At 47.1% G+C, this 19,418-nt stretch overlaps 2 protein-coding genes across 2 annotated transcripts; both read right to left on the bottom strand.

Moving 5' to 3' along the window:
* Positions 1-819: 819 nt before the first annotated feature.
* Positions 820-9,563, bottom strand: si:ch211-132f19.7 (adenylate cyclase type 8). Its single transcript, XM_067260961.1, has 22 exons — positions 9,301-9,563; positions 8,845-9,045; positions 8,390-8,635; positions 7,920-8,148; positions 7,657-7,806; positions 7,227-7,351; positions 6,940-7,051; positions 6,291-6,418; positions 6,007-6,165; positions 5,681-5,912; positions 5,321-5,509; positions 5,072-5,172; positions 4,605-4,806; positions 4,395-4,490; positions 4,132-4,301; positions 3,447-3,528; positions 3,154-3,312; positions 2,893-3,039; positions 2,592-2,684; positions 2,174-2,288; positions 1,772-1,896; positions 820-1,134 (listed from the first exon to the last, which is right to left on the bottom strand). Exons 1-22 carry the CDS (start codon positions 9,561-9,563, stop codon positions 859-861), a joined length of 3,600 nt encoding a protein of 1,199 aa, XP_067117062.1. The 3' UTR covers positions 820-858.
* A 2,557-nt stretch (positions 9,564-12,120) lies between these two features.
* dnajc27 (DnaJ (Hsp40) homolog, subfamily C, member 27) lies at positions 12,121-17,759 on the bottom strand. The gene is made up of 7 exons (XM_067260199.1): positions 17,293-17,759; positions 16,760-16,842; positions 16,592-16,661; positions 16,005-16,169; positions 15,687-15,809; positions 15,386-15,546; positions 12,121-14,302 (listed from the first exon to the last, which is right to left on the bottom strand). Exons 1-7 carry the CDS (start codon positions 17,377-17,379, stop codon positions 14,170-14,172), a joined length of 822 nt encoding a protein of 273 aa, XP_067116300.1. The 5' UTR covers positions 17,380-17,759; the 3' UTR covers positions 12,121-14,169.
* Between the last annotated feature and the right edge of the window lie 1,659 nt (positions 17,760-19,418).

Consider the following 19,418-nt stretch of genomic DNA (forward strand, 5'->3'; position numbering starts at 1 on the left):
AACTAATTCGGAATCACTTATTAAATCATTAGATATGCTTTGGGTGTGGAAACGGAGATGGAAAGCAGTTACACGTGATGACACGCTTATATATTTTTGGAAGACGGGCATGTCATTAGCGGTCATTAAATGGGAACTGTTCCGCTTTATCCATATCCTACCTATGCACCGCGAGGCACGACGCATTGCCACATGTAAAAATCTTGTGACTTGTGCACAATCCGTTTTTTTACGGTATATCGAAGGATAACACTGATACGGTGAAACGTCATCATTTCACTTTACTACGAAGTTTGACAAAACTCAGTTTTTGATCTGCATCTGATATGATTAGCATTTGCCCAAAAACATTTTTACTGACTTAAATATCAGATAAAGGCCTACAGCGCAGGTCAAAATTAAATAAATAACAAAACAGGGTTATACTTGTTATAAAAGAAGGCTAAGGTTATGCTATATTCATTAAACTGTTTACTAGCAGAGGTAGCATCTAGAGTATGGCAACAAAAGTACTGTGGTTGAACCAGTACATTCACTTCCAGTAGGCCTACTCACAACTGTTGGAACACACAGGCCTGAACATTATGTCTTAACAAAACAGCATATGACTCATTGAAAAACAAAAAGTCAACATAATCCATATTTAGCCTATTTAAATGTTGAAATTATCCAGTGTTCCACATTTTTGAGCACGTGTGTGTGTGTGTGTGTGTGTGTGTGTACACCACACAATAGTTCTTAGAGTCATCTATGTGGTGTCTCAAATGCTCCATTGGCACGATGCATCCACGCACCAGCACGCCTTCAGGCAGAGCTCCCTCTAGTGGACAGTCCTGGATACGACAAGCCCCTCGTGTGCTACGAGGCCTCCAGAAGATGGAACCCTCCGTTGGCCTCTCTCAGGTCCTCCTTCTTCTTGGCCCGTACGAGGGCGAACACCACGGCGGAGAGATTGTTCCTGCCCGCGCTGCGGTTGGCGCTGCGCTCCACGTAGCTGGTCTGCTGCTCGCGGTTGCTCACAAAGTAGGTCCTCACACCGCCTAGCCTCTCGCTGACTCCCTTCACGTAGATGTCCCCTCTGAGCTCCCGTACGAAGCCCCGCTCGGACAGGAAGCGGCTGGTGCTCTCCGGGACCTGGGGGAGGGGGGATCAGAGGCACTCTGAACCAGTCAAACTCCTCCCACTCTAACGGTCCGATGTTCCATCGTCGATAGATGGAGGGAGGGAATGACTGAGAGAACATGGTGCATGAAGTACCATTCACTGGTTGCACCATGTCCCATAAACACACCACACACCACATACACACCACACACACCACACACACACACACCACACACACCACACACACACAACGCACACACACCACACACACACACCACACACACACCACACACACACACACCACACACACACCACATACACACACACACACACACACCACACACACACACCACACACACACACACACCACACACACACACACACACCACACACACCACACACACACACACACACACCACACACACACACACCACACACACACCACACACACACAACGCACACACACCACACACACACACCACACACACACACACACACACACACACACACCACACACACACACCACACACACACCACACACACACAACGCACACACACCACACACACACACCACACACACACACACACACACACCACACACACACACACACACACCACACACACACACACACACACACACACACACACACACACCACACACACACACCTGTATGCGTCCCCTGATGCCTGTGCTGTCCATGCGGCTGGCCAGGTTGACTGTCATACCCCAGATGTCATACTGAGGCTTGGTGGAGCCTATCACCCCGGCAACCACAGGGCCATGGGCGATACCTAGCAACAAGCAGCAGGGGTCAAGGGTCAAGTGTCCCTATTTGTTCTGTATTCCTGCTTTCATACAGCTGTGTGTAAACAGAAGCCATGTCTTATGCTCTGCATTAAAAAAAAAACATGTTAACATCCAATTTTAAAACCCCAATGGCACAGATATGTTTTTGTTTAAGTGTGTCTTACATTTGTCAGTATTTATGACGTGGGTGTGCTGACGTGGGTGTGTCAGCGTGTGTGCGTGTGCATATGGGTGTCAGTGCGTGTGTGTGTGCATTCTTACCCACGCGGAGCTGGAAGCTGTTTCCTGACTGTGTGTTGATGTGTTTGAGAGTCTCCTGCATGGCCAGAGCAAACAGCACCAGCTCACTGAGGTGACGCCACTCGTCCTCACACTCCTGCAACACACACACACACGCACACACACGCACACACACACACACATTGGGGGTTCAGATGGCTGAGCGGTTAGGGAATCGGGCTATTAATCAGAAGGTTGTCGGTTCGATTCCCGACCGTGCAAAATGACGTTGTGTCCTTGGGCAAGGCACTTCACTCTACTTGCCTCGGGGGGAATGTCCCTGTACTTACTATAAGTCGCTCTGGATAACAGCGTCTACTAAATGTACACACGCACACACACGTTATTGCTGTAGCATTTTTTTTATCAGTGTAAAGGGAGTGTGTGTTTGTTTATGAACCTGTTTAAAGGGAGACAGGCCAGAGGCAGCCATATAGCAGCTTCCAATGGTCTTGATCTTCTCAATTTCCTGGAAGTACGGCTCGTCTAACAGCTGGAGAAACAGAAAGATTGTACACATCTGCTATAGACATCAAGCACTTACAGAGATCAAGTTGTTATAGATTACTTATGGAGATGAAGTTAGTTGTACTTTATCATAATCATCAATTACCAGTGTGTGTGCATGGTAGTGTGTGTGTGTGTGTATGGTAATGTATGTGTATCGTAGTGTGTGTGTATGGTTGTGTGTGTGCTCTGACCTCATCGAAGTCCGCTATGATCTCGTTGAGCAGTCTGAGACACTCCACGTCCTGGTGGTTGAGCTCCTTCTGCTCGTAGTAGTCTGTGAACCCTGGGATGGAGGCGAACATCACCCCCACACGCTCGTAGGACTGGGAGTACAGGTCCTGTACACACACACGTACATACTCATTATAACAAACACATATTAACCAATATCACACTAGCGGTGCCGGAACACACACACACACAGTGAGACCCACTCAGCCAGACACACACACCTCGTTGGTGCGGTCCCTCTCCAGGAAGTGCTGAGCCACGTGGGAGGGCAGGATGTTGTACAGGAGACACTCGTTGTGCTCCCTCAGCTCCTTCATATCCTCCACTTCCTGTCTGGCCTGCAGGCGCCACAGGAAGTCCAGCCTGGCCGTGGCCTCCAACTAGGAGAGGAGGGGAGGGGAGAGTCGGTGAGAGGAAGGAGGTGAGATGTGCAGAGGGAGGATGGATGGAGTTGGGATTACTGGGAGTGCGAGAGAAAGACAAAGAGAAGAGCGAGCCAGAGAGAAGAGCTCACCTGTCTGCTGTTGTACAGCACCGCCACCACAAACATGGCCATGAGCTGCACGCACACACCCTTCCTCCACAAGCACTGAGACCTGCAGGGGGGACACAGCCTGGCGTTCAGATGTGCAGGTGTGTGTGTGAGTGCGAATGTGTGTGTTGTGGTGGAATTTATATGATTAAATGTCTGAGGTCAGAAGAATTTGTCTTTATCTGTTTATCTTTGCAGCAAGGAGGAGCAGTTCTAAAACACTACCATAAATGATGTCTGGAGTAGAAAGGCTCTCTAAAAATGTTAAGATCTGAGCACTCTTTTATACAGTAGTTCCAGAGAGTTACATCATTAGTTCAATAGTTAATGTCTATCAAAAGAGGAACTCTTCAATAAACAAGAAAGTAAAAAAGGAAATAAGTTGCAGAACTCAATACAGATGCTCAGTATTAAAAACATAGCTTGAGAAAAGAAAGAACAACCTGTCAGCAAAAATCCTTGGAGTATGGGCAAAACAACCAGGGTTAAACCGTCAAATCTGTTCGACGTTTGTCATCAAACGGAAACTTAAGCAATACTGTCTTAGGCCAAAAGCTTATGCTAGCTTTACAGAAGTTAAAACCTCAGCAATAATTGTTCTAGGCCAAAGAATATTATAGACATCTTAAAGAATAATAATTGTCTATTACAGTGTGTGTGTGTATACCCGTTGCAGTGTCCGGTTGTCTGCCGTAGGAACAGGGTGTTGTAGCCCACCTCTATGATGTAGGTGTAAACGGCGATAGCCAGTAAGAGCACGGCTAGCTTGAGGAAACAGCTGAGCCGGAGGAACACCGCACAGGACACCATGGCAACCATCCCGCTGAGGAGCAAGAACTGGAGAGGGGAGACACACACATGTGAAACTCAGTTTGATGTTGTGCGTGTGTTGCTGTAAACACAGGGTGTGTGTGTGTGTGTGTGTTCTACCTCGGGATGTGTGCAGATGTTGACAGGCCAGGTGGAAGGCTGCTGGTCAGACCGGCTTCCATTGGTCAGCTCTACTTTTGTTGAGTCACACCACAGCTGCACACACAAACAATTCAAACCAAAGCTGTACGTGTGTGTAAGTGTGTGAGCATGTAAGTAATAGTGAGTGTGTAAGTTAAAGAGTGAGTGTGTGCATGTGTGTGCACCCACTATGTCGACGGAGGCCACCCCCATGTTGACGGTAATGGCGGTCAGGGTGAGGAGGGTTCTGGCACTCTTGGTCTCGTGGACCCAGCAGCACAGGTACTGGAGGGGGGCGGGGCAGTGCTTGAACTCCTCGGCCAAGGTCACTACCAGCAGCACCACGTACACACACACACACACACCAAACTGGAGCAGCATGGGGAACAGCCTGGCAGAGGAGAGGAGGAGGAGAGGGTGAGGATAGGAGGGTGAGGAGAGGAGGAGAGGAAGAGAGGAGGAGAAGAGGGATGTAGAGGAGGGGAGGGATGGATGGATGTAGAGGAGAGGAGAAGAGGGATGGAGGGAGAGGAGAGATGGAGGGAGAGGAGGAGGAGGAGAAGGAGAGAAGTGAGTGAAAGGCATGAGGCAATTATTATTACAAATAATCTTGTATGTGCTTCAGTGCATGTTAGCACACACACATTCTCTCTCACCGGGGAGCAGGGATGAGGGCTTGCACAGCCATGATGAAGAGGAGCATGAGGAAGGAGCAGAACATGTTGGACTTGAACATCTCATCCCTCATATGGGAGAACTGCAACAGACGACACACACACACACACACACATCACAATGTGCCTGTGATCACCCTCGTCAGTGTATGTGGGGAGTGTATATGAGAGTTTGTGTGTGGGGAGTAAGGGTTAGGTTTGTATGAAGTTGTGTTTGTGTGTGTGTCCTACCTTGCCCTCGATGTGTACGTCCTTGAACACCTGTGTGACGGAAGTGATGTGCTCCTTCCTCATGTGTTCACTGCTGCGCACCTCGATGGCCTCGCGAATCCTCCGGTACACCTCCCGCGAGCCCGAACGCTGCGCCGCCAGCTGATTGGGCAGCTGGACCAGGGAGCCGTTGGTGAAGGTCGCCAGGATCTGACCGGAAGAAAAGTCAAAGGTAAATGTGCGTGTGTTTGAATGTGCAAGTGTTTTGTGTGGGTTTGTACAATTGTGTGTATATGTTTGCATGTGTCTGTGTGTGCTAGTGTGTATCGTGTGCAATGTGTGTGTGAGTGTGTATCTGCATGTGTGTGTGTGTGTACGTACACAGTTCATGCCGATGATGTTTCCGAAGGGAAGCTCTGCGCTCCAGTTGTAGCTCTCCTCCAGGCTCAGACAGCGAGCCTTCGGTGGCTCCTCCTCCTTGGGAGCTTGGCGAATCAGGAACGTGTCGATGTTGTGTTTCCGCAGAAACTCACTCCGTTCGGAGCCACGCCCCTCCTCCGTCTCATAAACTCCGCCCAGGCAATCTAGGGTTGCCCGGGAGATATGGATACGCCTGCAGAGCAGCGGAGACGGTATGTGAAGAATGTGTGTGTGTAGGCATACGGACGTGTGTTCATTGCAGCGTGTGTGTGTGTGTGCGTGCTCACCCCGGTACTCCGCCAGCCTCCAGCATGTTGGCGATGTCGACGTCCCAGCTCCACACGTCAAACTGCCACTTCTGCAGGCCCAGCACCCCACACAGCACAGAGCCCGAGTGCACCCCGATCCTCATGTCCACCTCGTGCTTCAGCTGCCTGCGCACGTACCTGAGAGGAGGGGGGGGGGGGTGCTCAGTATGTATTTGCACTCAAATAATTGACTGTGTGTGTATTTATCTGTATGTGTGTTTGTGTCCATCCGTGTGTGTAACTGTGTGTGTGCCTATACCCACCGTATGGTGTTGATCATGGCCAGGCCCATCTCCACACAGCAGCGGGCGTGGGCCATCTCTGGCTCTGGGACCCCGGACACACAGTAGTAACAGTCCCCGAGGATCTTGATACGCATGCAGTGATGCTCCTACACACAGATAACCACCATCATCATCATCACCACTCTCATCACCTCCACCATCATCATCATCATCATCATCACCACTCTCATCACCTCCATCATCATCATCATCATCATCATCACCACTCTCATCACCTCCATCATCATCATCATCATCATCACCACTCTCATCACCTCCACCATCATCATCATCACCATCACCACTCTCATCACCTCCATCATCATCATCATCATCATCATCACCACTCTCATCACCTCCACCATCATCATCATCATCATCATCATCATCATCATCATCATCATCATCATCATCATCATCATCACCACTCTCATCACCTCCACCATCATCATCATCATCATCACCACTCTCATCACCTCCACCATCATCATCACCACTCTCATCACCTCCACCATCATCATCACCACTCTCATCACCTCCACCATCATCATCACCACTCTCATCACCTCCACCATCATCAGTAAAGGCCCTGTATGATACACAACCCTGGTCGTGTGGAAGACAGTACCTCTGCCAGGCGGTCGAAGCGACCAAACAGCTCGTTGAGTGTTCGGACCAGCTCCTGGGCAGACAGCACCATGGACAGAGACGTGAAGCCTTTGATATCAGCAAACAGAATACTGCAGCAAGAGAGAGGGAGGGAATGAGAGAGAGAGAGAGAGAGAGAGAGAGAGAGAGAGAGAGAGGGAAGGAGAAAGGGAGAGAGGATGGAGGAAGGGGTTTGTGAGCATCAGTGAGTGTTTGTGTGAGAGCATGTGTGTATGTGTGCAGACGTGTGTGTGTGTGTGGGGGTACCTGACATCCTTGTACTGGTGGATGTAGATCTTGTGGAACTGCTGTGGCAGGTCCTCCATAGCGGACATGTCAGCCATCATCTCCAAGGCAACGAAGCGGGGCAGGACAGACATGACCAGACGCTCCTGGGGGGGCAGACATGCTCTCAGACATGGACATGTACATGAAAGAATACAAAGTTAGCATGCTACCCCTACTCCTCTCTGCTCTCTACCTGTCTCTGCCCCTCTCATCTCTCTCTTCCTGTCTCACTGCCACCCCACACCTGTCTCTGCCCCACTCATCTCTCTCTTCCTGTCTCACTGCCACCCCACCCTCACCTGTCTCTGGTCCTCTCATCTCTCTCTTCCTGTCTCACTGCCACCCCACCCTCACCTGTCTCTGGTCCTCTCATCTCTCTCTTCCTGTCTCACTGCCACCCCACCCTCACCTGTCTCTGGTTCTCTTTCTCCAGGCGGACTCGGCCCTCGATGCAGCGTCGAGTCTCCAGGAAGGCCTGTCTCTGGGTGTGGTCAGACAGGTAGTGGATGAACAGGCCTGCTGTGTTCATGCACAGGTAGAGCAGCCCCTTTGCTAGCACCTACAACACACACATACACACACACACCCATACAATATTCAGACAGAAAGAAATTGCGAGTAGTCAATGGAGTGCGGAGCGAGCGAGCGAGCAGAGTAAGTGAGCGAGCTGACCTTCCTGAAGAGCGCGGCATCGTCGTAGTTGCGCAGGGTGTCCACCAGGAGGTGCAAGGTTGCAGTGAGCACCCCAGTGCTGATGGACCAGAGCAGGGGTAGGGGCAGGAGGGTGTAGGTGGCGAAGAGAGTAAAGAGCACGTACCAGGCCTGGTCCCTGTCCACGCCCCCGACCACGCCCGCTAGCACCTGCACTGTCTGAGAGAGCCAGCTTGCCAGGGCCACGTATCTGGGAGACCGCACACACACACATGGCCGCATAAAAAACACACACAATCATAACCAGAATCACGTTTGAAGTACCTGGACATTAAATCATGTAGAAGTCAAATCATATTCAAAATGTACATGGGTATACCCAAATCAGCACCCTATTTCTAATAGAAGAGACCATCTGGCACCTGATGGAAGCCCACAGTGGATGAACACTCTGTTTATGACAGACCCTAGACGCTCCAGCTTCCTCTTACCTCAACCACTCTGGCGATGACATCATCTCCTTAGAGGTCAGCACCATGATGCAGAGTCCCGCCCCCAGCATGATGAACATGCCTCCCAGCCAACCGTGGACAAAGTCCAGCTCCTCGGGGGAAATGAGCAGGGAGAGGAACAGGATGTGCAGCTTGGTGAGGATGTCGATCATGTTGGTGACCACCAGAGATGTCCTTCTCTGTCCGGAGGAGTACTGCTGGTACAGTTTCTCCAGGTCAGGAGATCTGGGGCGTGCACAGTCCAGTCATTAGACACGCTACACGGGATGATTTTATCGGGCTGGATTGTGTGTGTGTGCATGTGTGTGAAAGATAGATAGAAATAGAGATAGAGATAACTAATACAATTTCACACTTTGTTCGTATGCCTGTGCATGTGTATATTTACAGTGTGTGTGTGTGTTTACAGTGTGTGTGTTTGGATTTGTCCTTACTTGAAGGTGTGGTGGAGTGCAGGGATGAACACCCCTTTGACCGTGGTGCCGTAGGAGACAAAGAACTCGGAGTCGTTCAAGGTGTCGGTGCTCTTCCTCGTCTCCCCAAAGGCTTGCTCGCTTCTGTCTGGGTGGACGCGCGCTACGGAAGAACGCCGCTTGTGCAGCGCGCCGCCCCGAGACGCCTTGTTGCGGATCTGCCTGTGGGGGACGGTGGAAATGGAACGGATGTGGAAATGTCATGGAAGGAGTTTGTCAAGTCTTACTGGTCCATCCATCCATCTACCTGTCCATCCATCCATCTATCCATCCATCCATCCATCCATCCATCTATCCCTTTTCTGATGCCAGTTGACACCATAACTGAGCAGAGCCCCAACAGTATGACGTAGACCACGGCACCTGACCCCAGCCCTGCACGAGGCCCCCCCCCCCAGCCCTGTACGAGGCCCCCACCTGTTGATGTCGTTGATGTAGGCGTCCGTCACCATGATACGGTGGTTGCCAAGGGGGTTGTGGTCACGCTGGTCGATGACGTGCCTCACCGCTGTCTGCCACATCAGTTGTTTCCTCTTCGTGTTTGGCGTGCTGGGACCCGCCTTTGAGCTTCGCGCTGATGGCGGCTGGAGCGTGACGTCACTGGATTGCAGAGCCCCGCCCTCGGACACGCCATCGCCATCCCCCTCACCGCCGCCGCTGCCCCCTGCGCAGGTTGCCATGGCGACGCAGAGTTTTCGTTCAAACCGACACACACCTGCCTCCTCTGGCGTGGATGAGGCTCAGGCATTCAGAGAGCATCCCGGGCCTACGCTGTGGCCGGAATCTGCATCCCTACCTGGAGAGGAGAGACAAGGGACAATGGAGGAGTGGGGGAGAGGAGAGGTCAACAAAGGGGGGAGTGAGGAGAGGGGAGAGATGGCTCCTGTTACTACTACTGTTTAGTGATCACATCATCCCAAAAGGGGGGGAGCGACTTACAGTGAATACAGGGACATTCCCCCGAGGCAAGCAGGGTGAAGTGCCTTGCCCAAGGACACAACGTCAGTTTGCATGACCGGGAATCGAACTGGCAACCTTCGGATTACTAGCCCGATTCCCTCACCGCTCAGCCACCTGACTCCCTATTTTACTGTAGCTCCTCAGTTGGCCTACATGCAGACTGTACTATGGCCTTGCCATTAACCAGCCACACAAGCATGCCTCACTGCCCTTCCGTTAGAGCTAACCACACTTCCAGCTAGCCCCACAGAAAGCTAACCCGACAGTCAGCGAGCCTCACAACCAGACAGCTAACCTCACAGCTATATGGCCTCACAGCTAGCTAGCCTCACAGACAGCTAGCCTCACAGACAGCTAGCCTAACCAGTTAGCCTCATAGACAGCTAGCTTAAGTCCTGTTGAACGATAGAAGGCTTGATTTCGATTCTAACACTCCATGTGCACCCTGCTATTTTATTGAAAGAGTTATTTGCATAGCACTTTATTTAGTGACTGTAAGCTCAGCAACCACACATCAGTGGCATATGTCAACTGATTATCTGCTCAATAGGCCTACACATCAACACTGTTTTCCCTGCCTGTCAACATGCTTCAATGCGTCAGAAATTCACAATGCTTCAGAGCTGCCTTCTCCAGAACGTGTTCTGTAGTGTCACATTGATCATTGTGTGAATATTTTAATAAATTGTACATTAACAAGATGTCAGGTAACACATTTTTTTTATGTTCTTATCCTGTGTGCAAACTCAGAGGCTGTGCTGTTACATTAGTATGGACTGATGGACCAGTAACATACCAGGAGTCAGATGGCTGAGCGGTGAGGGAGTCGGGCTAGTAATCTAAAGGTTGCCAGTTCGATTCCCAGCCGTGCCAAATGACGTTGTGTCCTTGGGCAAGGCACTTCACCCTACTTGCTTCGGGGGGAATGTCCCTGTACTTACTGTAAGTCGCTCTGGATAAGAGCGTCTGCTAAATGACTAAATATAAATATATAAACATACCTGCCCGAACTATGGAGTGTGCGTAGGGATGACATAAAATGTGTCAATCCACAGCTGAGAACCTGGTCCTTATCTTGTCGGTATGATCTGGCCCTGACCCTCCAGCAAGACCCTTCACAGGAGCCAACCCTTCCCTTCTCAAATTCCAGGCATTATGGCTTATCCTTCTCTCCTACTGTATATTCCTGGCTGCGTAACTGTCGAACCTCACAAATTCCTGGGTTCTGCTGTCCGGGCGGCTGGCTTCACACACGGGGGCAGGTGCGGAGAACAGACCGTCTGGCAAACCAGAAGCAGGAACAAAGTGAACCATGAGGAAGATACGCAGGTGCCATATGTCCCGTGAGGCAGGCGAGAGGCTTTAGCGCTGCTCCCCGTGTGTGCATACGTATGTGTGTGTGCACGGCAGGCTGTAGGGTTTAACCCAGTTAATGAGCTGATGGGCAAGCCAGATGGCCACAAAGCTTTGCTAGGTGAGTGTGTGTGTCTGTGAGAGAAAGTGTGTGTGTCTATATGGTACTGTACTGTATTGCATTGAGTGGCAAATCTAATCCAAGTTCAAAGGAAAGCCAGAGAAACGGGAAAGCAGGGGAGGACACTGTCACTCTCTGAGCGCAGAAACACACAGCGCCAACATCCAGCAAATCAATAATTCACAACACTATCTTATTTATACTGTACGTGTGTGTCTAGGGTGGTATTCTCTGCCTAGAATTAAAGCATGCTAATCTCCTTGTTCTCCTTAGTAGTTTCCTTAAGGTCAGCAGGCCAGTGTCATCACTTTCATCCAGCTCTCTCTCGCGTCACTGGTTGACACGGGGTTGGGTCATCGACCTCAACTATTAACCTCTGATTAGTCCGTGAGAGCTGGAGGAGGGAGGGTTACCTAATTCCCTCCCCATCTTCCTCTCCACCAGCGTGTTGCGAGAGAGACATTAGAGAGATGTGGATGTGAGGAATCCAGCAGAGACTTCTGATTGGCTTGTGTGTTCCTTAGGCCCCTGTGGCAGGATTTGATTGGCACATTGGAATTTATCTATGTCAGATAACCCTGGGAATGCTGGGAAGTGATCTGGATTATAGGGCTTGGTAAGACTTCTTATAGAGAGCAGCAGGTCCATACCCTGACAGACTCACAGCTATATGGACCTCTCTCTCTCTCTCACACACCTTAAAAATGATACTGTCACATACATTCCGGAACCCAAAATAAATTTGACATTACAAACATAGCTTCCAGAGTTCTAAACAACCTAAACATATATTTAAACTTTGTTTTATTTGAAAATGAATCAATTTGCACATGCACATTTTACTTGGAAGTTTCAGGCAAACACATTGAGTAGAACTGTTGGAGCAATACGGTCTCATGAGGCAATACACACACACACACACCAAAGGTCCATGTGCACACATGATACTCAGGCGATCAGTCCCATCTAAGTGGTGTGTCACTTAAAAGTGGCATGTTTCATTTCAGTGTAAAACTCAGTAAGTCATTTGACACCCTCTTTACTACTCCCTGAGGGTGTGTGTGTGTGTGTGTGTGTGTGTGTGTCAGTCAATGTGTGTTTGGTTTGAAGGCCATTTATGATGGGTTTGACTTATGACCTAAACAAACTGGCTTAACAATCAGTCTCAGCTTAGAGCTCTCCCTTCACTGAGGATAAATAATGCTAAGCCTTTCATAGCACTGCTACTTTTCATCCTCTTTGCTGGACTTGCGCCTGTCCTGCCTTGTTCAAAACATGCACCACAAACTTCAACCTCACTACCATCTTACAAAATAGTATAACAGGTAAATATAAAACATAAACATAGATATGTGCATACAATAAATAAACATATTAAAAGGATATAGTTCACGTCATACAGTACACAGGAAAGTAGAATCATCATCACGCATCTGTTAAGTACCACTTGATATTAGATTAAATATCTTCTCTCTTTCTGGTGTTGATATAAAAATAGAAATAGTATGGAACCTCCATGCCACACGTCAGTGCTTTGTTCCAGTGATAAAAGTGGGTGGAACCTTGTCGTGTCTTAGATTACCTCTGTCTTAGTCTGAAGACAGCTTGGCACAAACCCAATAATTAACCAGGACCGACAATCTTCATCATCATCATTGTCCTAGTTGTTGTAAACTGGACTGGCATGGTTGGCATAGCTGATGCCTAAGGTGCATCAACCAATCACGTGCTTTGAACTGGCGTTTCAGAATATGTTTGATGGCGGCTTGGTATGAACATTACATGATGTTCATCACTGATGCAGATCAGGAACACAAGGTAAACGTGGTTATACATGACAAACAATTTTGAAACACAGTAAGTATTCATCCATCATGGATCAACGGAAACACAGCTGTTCATTCCAGTGTAAATGATAGCGAGGCCATGTGTAACTATTAAAACATATTTGGCTAAGTGAGTTCTGGTCTGTTCAAGCTAGCTAGGATGGGTCAGTGTCTTTACCACATACACTCTCCTGAAGTGTATAGGCCTGTGAGTTTACTGGATCCTAACTGATGCACTTCACTGTATATAATCTGTTCTGTGGTTAATGCATTTCAGTGTTTCCCTTTCTTTTTTATTTAAGCTTAAACACATCAAATCAAAATGGACCTGAGGAATGAGAGGACAAGTAGGCTAGCATGTGGGCTAGCATGTGGGCTAGCATGTGGGCTAGCATGTGGGCTAGCATGTGGGCTAGCATGTGGGCTAGCATGCGGGCTAGCATGCAGGCTAGCATGTAGGTTACCATCTCAACCTATGTGTGTAGGTTAAGGGTAACTATCCATACCACTACTTTCACCGTAAACCGAAGGCAAGATGCCCCACACCATGAAACTCCAGTGTCTGTGGACAGGTAAACGCACAGCCAGAAATCTGTTACACACACGTTCTTCACACATACTTACAATCCACTCAGTCGCAGTGGGATTGCAAAATGTTATAAATAAACAAGTAGGCTGAAAATAGCGTACTAATAAAAGTGGCACATAAAATGGGGACTTTTAAATAAATGCTGAACTGCCAACTTTGAGGGCAAGGGGGGTGGGGGTGCGGTTGTAAGGCCGGTAATGCCAGTGAGGTCTGATGGGGCTCATTTGGAGTTGGAGGGGCACAGCAGTGCATGCATAACATATGCATGGAAGTGAGTGAGATAGTGGGGCTCTGTCGATAAGGGTGGTTAGGTGGGGCTCTTGGCCAGTCAGTAAAGGGAGAGGTCAGTCAGTGGGGGGAGGGGCAAGTACGTGAGGAGGGAGGGGGAGAGGGGGGTAGTCAAGTGTCTCTGGTTGTCCACAGTGGAAGCGGCGTGTCTACTTGATATTCTTCAGCAGGGAGGTGCGAGCGTTCACCACTGCCTTAAATGCATCCTCACTTCCTGGTGCCACACACTTGTCAGGATGCAGCAACACGGCTAGCTTCCTGTACGCCTTGTTAACCTCTTCCCTGGAAACAAGGACAGGAACCAAAATGAGCCTTATAAGAAGATGTTGTGTTACAACTGCTCAACAATCAAATTAAGTTACAACTTCAACAATGACTTAAAAAGATAGTACACTGTACTATGTATATCAGTGGGTACCACAAGTGTGTCATGTTTATAAGAATCTGTATGGAAGCAAATCTGTGACATGTTTTGAATTTTAAAAGCCATTGAATACTTAATATTAACATTTAAAAACCACTGAATTTGTTGGTTTTGAATTCAACTCTTCAAAATTGAATTATGAATGTATCACATGTTTCATGTAAAAAAAATCTGATCCAAAAATTCAAGGTTCTGAAATTTAGATTTCTCAAATCCGAACCATGAAATTCAGATCCCAAAAATTCCATGAAAAAAATTGAATCTTCAGAAATTAAAATAGAAAAACATTCTGGCTGCTCAAATTCGAATGGTGAAATTAAGATCCCCAAAAATGTAGCTGAAAGAATTTGAGCAATCTGAATTTCCGAACCTTGAAATTTTGGATCAGATTTTATTTATTTACTTTTTTACATAGAAACACATTTATATTTCAATTTTAAAAGGGTGAATTAAAACCCAACAAATTAGGTGGTGTTTAAATTACAATATTAAGTATTCAAAGCCTTTTAAATTCAAAACATTACGTCACTGATTTGGGGGGGGGGGGGGGGGGGGGGTTGTCAAAACATACCGTTTTGACTTCCTATCAAACTGTGTTTATGTACACAAATTTAGCATGTTGGAAGTGGCACAGAGCATTCACACAAAGGCTGACTGTGCGTATGATGTATTTGTGCATTTGTGTGCATTGAAGCACACTAATGCTAATTGACATTGAGTCAGGTAAGACTGTAGGGGTTAAGGCTGTACAGTAATGATGAGGACGACAGCGGATCAGGCAGGGGACGATCACTAAACCAGAAGATCCTCCAGAAGTCCGGAACCAATCACTTAGTGTTCCTTACGCCAAGACCGCGTTCAATAAACACACGTGATTGTGTATATGATTAGATTTAAGTATAGTAGGTGTGTGTGTGTGTGTGTGAGTGTGTGCATCTCACCGTGTGGCTCCAGGTTTGACCCCCAGCATGTCCCAGGAGTCTTTGCTGTTGCGTATGCGGCGGATGGTGTCGGCTTGCTCCTTGGTGAAGCCCACACTGACCTCAGCCACCGGACGCTTTCCTCCATTCTCACACATGTCAGTAATGGAGGAGAAAAACGACTACACGTACACACACACACACACAATACCCAAACACAGTATCTGTCATGTCTGTCATCCTTCTATGCTTATAGAGTTTTAAGAAAAATGTCATAATTGTGTATGCGTGAGCTGTTTGCGTGTGCGTTTATAAGTCCCACCTGAAACATGTCACTGATGCCCTCTCCACTCTGGGCTGACGTTTCAAAGTAGTGGAACCCCCGAGACTCCGCCCACAGCCTGCCCTCCCCCTCGTCAACCACCCGTCGCTTGGTCAGGTCCACCTGTGCCCCAGACACACAAACACACACACAAACAGCACATACACATCTAATTATTAAAGCGTAACGAAACTTGCCGACATTTGAAACTATGAACACACACACAACACACTCCAAACAATCAATAATCCCTTTAGGTACCTTAATATGCGCACGCGAAACCCCCTCTTCCCCAACACACAGAGAGCTGCCACTGACCTTGTTGGCACAGACTACGAATACGATGCTCTCCATGTTGGCCTGGGATCCCATTTCCTGCTTCATCTCCCCCAGCCAGCTGTCCAGAGCATCAAAGCTTTCTCTGAGACCAACATCATACACCAGCACCACACCCTGGGAGTCCTTATAGAACTCATTACGGACCTGGGCCGCAGGGAGGAAGGGAGTGGGAGGCAGGAGGGGTGTGTGTGTGTGAGACAGAGAGAGGGGGAGGAGAAATCACATTTCCTATGTGTGACCTATGATTATTGATTAAAAGGTGAAAAAGAGAGAAGAGCACCTCTATCTGACTATTGGCATCTTTGTTTGACTCAATAATTTACTGTAGCACAACAGCGCCCCTTAATGGTAAAGAGACACACTTTAGATTTCCTGCTATGGACCTTTATATGGACAGGTGAGCCTAACATTACTGTTGACATAATGGTTGTCTGGGACAGAGGCTTCAAACTACAGCTGCTACTGCAGAATTACAAATCAAGACAACCTGTTAGGAAATTTGCTTTTGTCCGTTACAACAACAAAATGTTATCTTTGATTAAATTAGCCTATTTCTCGGGACTCACCTCATAAAAGAAAGGGTGTCCAGCCATGTCAAAGATGTTCACCTTGATCTCACGGTCTCGAACCTGGACTCTGGTTAGGTGTAAAAGGATCATATTAGTTATCATATCCTAACTAGCTTGCATTTAGCCGGAAACACTTGCAAAATCCATCCATGCTGCGTCACATACTTAGTAACACCGTAGTCAATTCCGATGGTGGCCAGATATTTGGGCACAAATCTCTTCTCGCAGTAACGTTTGATGATGCAACTCTGGAATAGACAGGAGGAAAGTTAATGAATCCCTCTGAATGGCTGTCAAGACGTTAGCTGTACCATCATTTTATTGTGGATGACAAAGAACCTGCAACATTCAACCATTTGTGCATTGCAGCACATAGGTCACCATCTGCACAACCTAGCTAGCTTGTGAACCTGTATCATGTTAAGCAAGCCTATAGTATATGCATACAAAAAACAAGTGTCTGTTGTGTATACAATAAGCTTTAGTAAACACATTGAGTACATGCAATGTATACATTACATGTATACAACATACAGTAGGTGTGTATGCTAGTATTGTTACACAAAACTAGTTGGATAGGTACATGTACACGAGGTACACAAACTTGCAATGTTGTACTATTTGTTTACAAAACAACAATCTACAGTGCATGTATCAACAGTGGGTGGGCAGTACAGAACGCCAGCAAGATGACTCACCTTCCCCACCTCAGCGTTGCCAAGGCTGATCACCTTTACACGCAATGATTTCTTGTTTTCCCGTCTCTTCTGCACATTTGAGTCCATCTTTCGATTCAGGCTACGTTAGTCGTCAGTAAACAGTGCGATATTGTAACCGTGTTGTTGTTGCCTTAGAACTTAGCCTAGCTGAATAGCTAGCTAATCTTGGCCAGTTCAAACCGTATTTACATTCCAAAACGATGCCACTGATGCTTGTTCAAGAGGTTTTAATGACTGTGTGTGGCTAGCAGCAAATTCGTATCACGCCCCTCGTCTAGCTACCACTCCATTGCAAAGAATATACTATACGTTTCTAATGTAGTCACCCTTCACGTTTTAGTAAATAATGTAGCTACAGCTGCTGGTAAACAACTTGGCGAGTGTCACCTCAATTTATGGCATTTGGCTGAACGCAGCAAAAACAAAATAGCTAGCTAGCGGCTACCTAAATTAGCCGGTTGCTGGTTGACGTTTCTTCGTTTGTTTATTTTTGATTCTCAACCGCAGATTCCGTATTTCCGTAAACCACGGTAGCCAATGTGTGCACACACAGAGACTGTAGGCTATAATATTTTTGGCTTGGATTTGATCTACCTCAACAATTAAAGTTACCCGATAGTTACTTTTTAGATCAATAAAAACGGCTAGCCACAAATTAGAGAGATGCGGACAAATGAATGGCTTGTAGATAAACTGGATCCATAGGGGTAGACTACACAGTTTCCATGACAACAAAACGATATTGCAACCCTTTTCGCAGATTCGTGATACATCATAAATCATACCCTGAACTAGAGAGGATACAATTTCTGGGGAAATTGTAGGGTGTGCTTGCTTGCGTCGGTTGCACAGGGGTCTGTATATTTTATATAAAAATGCATCGGGCCTACTTATTATTTATAAAGATTACATAGATTTAAAAGCATCCTTTTTTTGCTGCTCATTTACAACTCAAAATACGAGTGAAGTGTAGAATGAAATATGATGTCTTCTCATTTCCCCTGCAAGAGGCAGCTGACAGGCTGAATCAAAACGAATACATTTGGCAGACCGGTGTAAAAATTGACCTAATCTCTATGACTTAAACGTCCTTTTAAGTTGTCCCTTCTCGTGATATTTTCAGGCATTTAGCCTACTCATATTGCATTCATTCATTAATAAAGAACCCCCTTTGAAGATTATTCTACGACTTTACCGAGAGAAGATAGAATCGCGATTCAAACAGTACCATCTGCTAACTGAAAATATGCCCCCAAAAACGTAAATAAGCTTGACATTTATTTAGTGGAAAATCGCTCATTCATAAAAAGCTCACTGGTAGCGATCATTGTCAGTAACAACGCAAAATGCGATATAGCCCTGTGTGGAGAAGCTGCCCCGGTAAATTGTACTACTACAGTACAGTACTAGACTACTGCTGTGTTCGTCTTGGTAGCGATTGCGTTGGTTGAATTCGATTTAACGTTCCGTTGTACGGTTTAGGCTGAAATTAATTATTTTCATGAACAGATTGACAAAGTTTAGGCTGTGGCAATGAAGTTCAGGTTAGTAGTCAGATTGTTTCAACTATTGAAAGACTTTTGAGTAAGGGGAGTGCCGAACATGTTCTGTCACCGTTTGACTTGAACAGCTGAGGAGTTTTTGTTAGCTACTCACACTAGTGTCTCGGGTAGGCTACAGCGTTGCAGTGAGCTACACTGGTTTGAAACCACAGGTAATGATAATTTCACCAACAAATCGTTTACTAATGTCAGAATAAATCATATAACGAAAATGTATATGTGAGGAATGTTTATTTTAACGATTGAAAACAGATACATCATAGACCACTGTAGTATGTGTTGCCCGGGCAACACAGGCTAATGTCATGATGCTAATACTTCAGTGAAATAGTAGACTACCGTTTCCAAAAGTAGATGTACTTCCTTAATAATATCAGCTTATATTGTACATTACACATCACAATTGTGTGTCATATCACAAAGTAAAATGAGTAAATAGTTATCACCCTGGCCTCTTTTCTTGTGGCGTTTCTGCAGCTGCCTTGCAGTAAAGCTATAGTTAGCCTAGCTATCCCCCAAGTTAACAGATGCGAAACGAATGTT

Source organism: Osmerus mordax, chromosome 22 (assembly GCF_038355195.1).
Source record: "Osmerus mordax isolate fOsmMor3 chromosome 22, fOsmMor3.pri, whole genome shotgun sequence".
In the NCBI taxonomy this organism is placed as follows: Eukaryota; Metazoa; Chordata; class Actinopteri; order Osmeriformes; family Osmeridae; genus Osmerus; species Osmerus mordax.